This window comes from Aplysia californica, unplaced genomic scaffold (assembly GCF_000002075.1).
Source record: "Aplysia californica isolate F4 #8 unplaced genomic scaffold, AplCal3.0 scaffold00335, whole genome shotgun sequence".
Lineage (NCBI taxonomy): Eukaryota > Metazoa > Mollusca > Gastropoda > Aplysiida > Aplysiidae > Aplysia > Aplysia californica.
In genome coordinates this window covers 142,509-145,477 of record NW_004797605.1, presented here as the reverse complement: position 1 = coordinate 145,477, position 2,969 = coordinate 142,509, and the positions used below count along the sequence as shown (strand labels likewise).

The window sequence follows — 2,969 nt, the reverse complement described above, 5'->3', positions numbered from 1 at the left end:
GGGGGCGATCTCAAGGTTCTACAAGGTATGAAGAGTTCACCGAAGCGTTCAAAGTAAGGAAAATGGAAGCCAAGTCGGAGGTAACTCAACCAAACTTCATGTGTGGTTCTTTTCAAGAGCTGCCACAAATGAAAATGTCCAAGACAGCCACTCGTTGTGGAGGAGAAAAGTGTGCTTGTCTTAAACAGGTGGACGTCTTGGACAGTGGCATTATACTATAGTTTTAAAAAAAAAAAACTAATTGTGGGGAGAAGCAGTAAAAGGTCGATTGTACAGGTGATTGTCTTGGACAGGAGGCCGATAGAGCAGGCTTGACTGTATTACAATATACACGAATATGAACTGAATTGTTATAATAATAACAACAACAACATCAACAAAAACAACAGCAACAATAACAACAATAATAATATGTACGTTAAGATGGCTTTTGTCAATCGATTTGATCTCTCGCTCCGGGCTAATCTTTCTATTGTCACTTGCAACGGATCATTTACTTATCACGTTAGAGACACAAGTGAAGCGCGGGGACAAAATGCCGTTTATCATGTGTCTTTGTCTGACTCTCCTCGTGGATGGTGACAGGAGGAAACTGGACAAACAAGTTTCGAGATTCCCCCAAAGCCATTTCCAATTTCTAAGCATAGCGCACAAAGCTGTACACATCATGTGAGTGTAGTTCGCTCTAAAAGCATAAGAAAAAAATGTTTGCTTGTTTGAGTAAAAAAGAAGCACATCCGCCCGATAACGCTCATCTGGCGCAGGGAAAGAAAAAGTAAGAGGGAAAGAACAGAAGTAGAACTTTCTAGTGGCACCCTCCAGCCACTCGTCAAAAGAAGTTCCCAATTCCAATGGATAACAAAAGTGAAGAAACACGAAAAGGCAGATGTTTGTTTAGTTTTCGTTGGGTTTCTTTTTTCCCTTTCCGCTCCTACAAAATACGTTTTCCCCAATTGTTGGACACCTTTGATACCGACACTAGTGTTGTCTTTTGGAAGAAATTGGCATACAAAATAAACAGATATTTGGAGGATGCCACTATCCCTCTGAAGTGTCTGTTTGTCTGTTTCACCTTTTTTCCAGCACGAAATGGTCATTATGGTGTCAGTGTGTTTCTCTTTACTCAAACAAACAAGAACACAGGATAGATGTCTACAAATCTCAGCCGAAAGCCATATAATGTTTGACTTGTTTACAGCTGTCGATATTTTCCCCAATTCCTCCTTCGTTACACAATGTTCTGTAGAGAGTTATTCAATAAACTCCCCGTTCTCTCTATTCCTCTGTCACTGATTCCACAGTTAAGGTTCGTTTCTTCATCTTCTTTTCTTTCCTCCTTTAAAAAAGTTTTAGAAGAGGTTTTACGGCGCTCGCAACTGCATAAGGTCATATTAGCGCCAGAAGATTAGAGGTGTTACAAGAGAGTAACAAACATTAAAAAAGGAAGAAGGGGAGATTAGGACGATATATGTTTCATAGAAAAAAAGAAGTAAACTACACCAGAGCACTCGCCAACCACCCACAGTTAAGGTTCGCTGGGCCTGAGAAGGACCAATTCCAGTACAAGGTTATATAATATGGTTATGATTTGTACCACCCTTTTCAAAAAGTTGAGGTCATCTAATAGATCACTAGACATCTCCAATAGAAAAGACAGAACCCTAACCAACCCCAAACATGACGTTGGAAGGCGCCACTTGCAGTTACTGCTCGTCTATCCCTCCGTTGTTTCCGTCTGTCGGTTCTGCATTTTTCCTGCACTAAATATCGTGTCAACGTGCTTTGCTTTACTCAAACAAACAAACAACAAACAAACAAACAAACAAATAAACAAACAAATCCGAGGAAAGCCTTGAAAATTTCCCAACCAATTCAAAGTAATAAAAATGCTTTGTCCCGTTAGGGAATCGAACCAGGGCCATCTATATAGTACAGAGATGAACAAACGGCGTGGCCATGGGTGCAGCTAACCCTAGAAAAGCGTTAAAAGATCTCAGTTTTTGAAAGAATTTTACAGCACTTGTAAGACAATAAGGTGATATAGTTGCAGAAGTTTAGAGGTGTTACAAGAGAGTAACAAACTCACAAATGAGGAAGAGATATCAGGACGACAGCTGATGTTTGATAAGGAAGGAGCACGCCACGCCACGCCAGACCACCCTCCAACCACCTGCTGTTTAAAGAGATAACACAATTACAACAACAACAACAAAAAAGGTGCATACCTGGTCATGTCATCAGCCGGGGTCACTGAGTGCGACCTGGCCAACTCAACTCCGTCTCTCTCTGTGGGCGGCTGGCGGTAGCTCTGGGTCCGCTGGAACCCGCCCTGGTCGCCTGCTGCAGAGGCGGGCGACATAGGGGCGAAAGCCAGAGAGTGGCGGTTCGAGCCTCTTACGCCGGGCTCTCCTGTAGAATGGGGGGCATAACGGTCTCATTCATAAAGAGCTGAGGGCATGAGTTTTATATTGCACGTCGCTCCCGGAGAGAGGGGGGTGGATAGTGGAGGGGTTAGTTGAGGCAGAGTACGTCACTGGACAAAGGTAGTAGTACATACACATGTCGTTTTTGTACTGGCAATACATTGATTACATCATCACAGAGCCATTCGTCCTACAAGGCAATACACAGTGAAAGAACCCGCCGTATCGCGTGTGCCAAGCAGCTAACAGTAACAAGGAAGCCCGTGTCTATTTATTGAGGGTATAGAAAGAAAAAAGACCAGTGCGCAGCCGAAAGACCAAAGAAATACTCTTGCTGTATAAATACATAGCACTTTGACTCAAGTTTGAGGGGGAGCCTGATTGTTTGACGAAAAACATTATCCATCCACTAGTCTAGGTATGTACATGTATAATGTTATGCACACATTTTCACGTGTGGGTCTCTGTGCCAGCAAACGTAGACGTTGGTGTGTGTGTTAGTGTTAGTGTGTGTAAGTGTGTGTGTGTGTGTGTGTGTGTGTGTGT

The 2,969-nt window shown here is 42.9% G+C and overlaps 1 protein-coding gene across 1 annotated transcript in view; it reads right to left on the bottom strand.

Moving 5' to 3' along the window:
- LOC101853014 (serine/arginine repetitive matrix protein 2) overlaps positions 1–2,969 on the bottom strand; it is a gene marked incomplete at its 5' end in the record, with an annotated part of 158,514 nt that overhangs the window by 21,601 nt on the left and 133,944 nt on the right. The window contains 1 exon segment of the mRNA XM_013085015.1: positions 2,226–2,409. Within this exon segment, the coding sequence (XP_012940469.1) occupies positions 2,226–2,409 (184 nt within the window).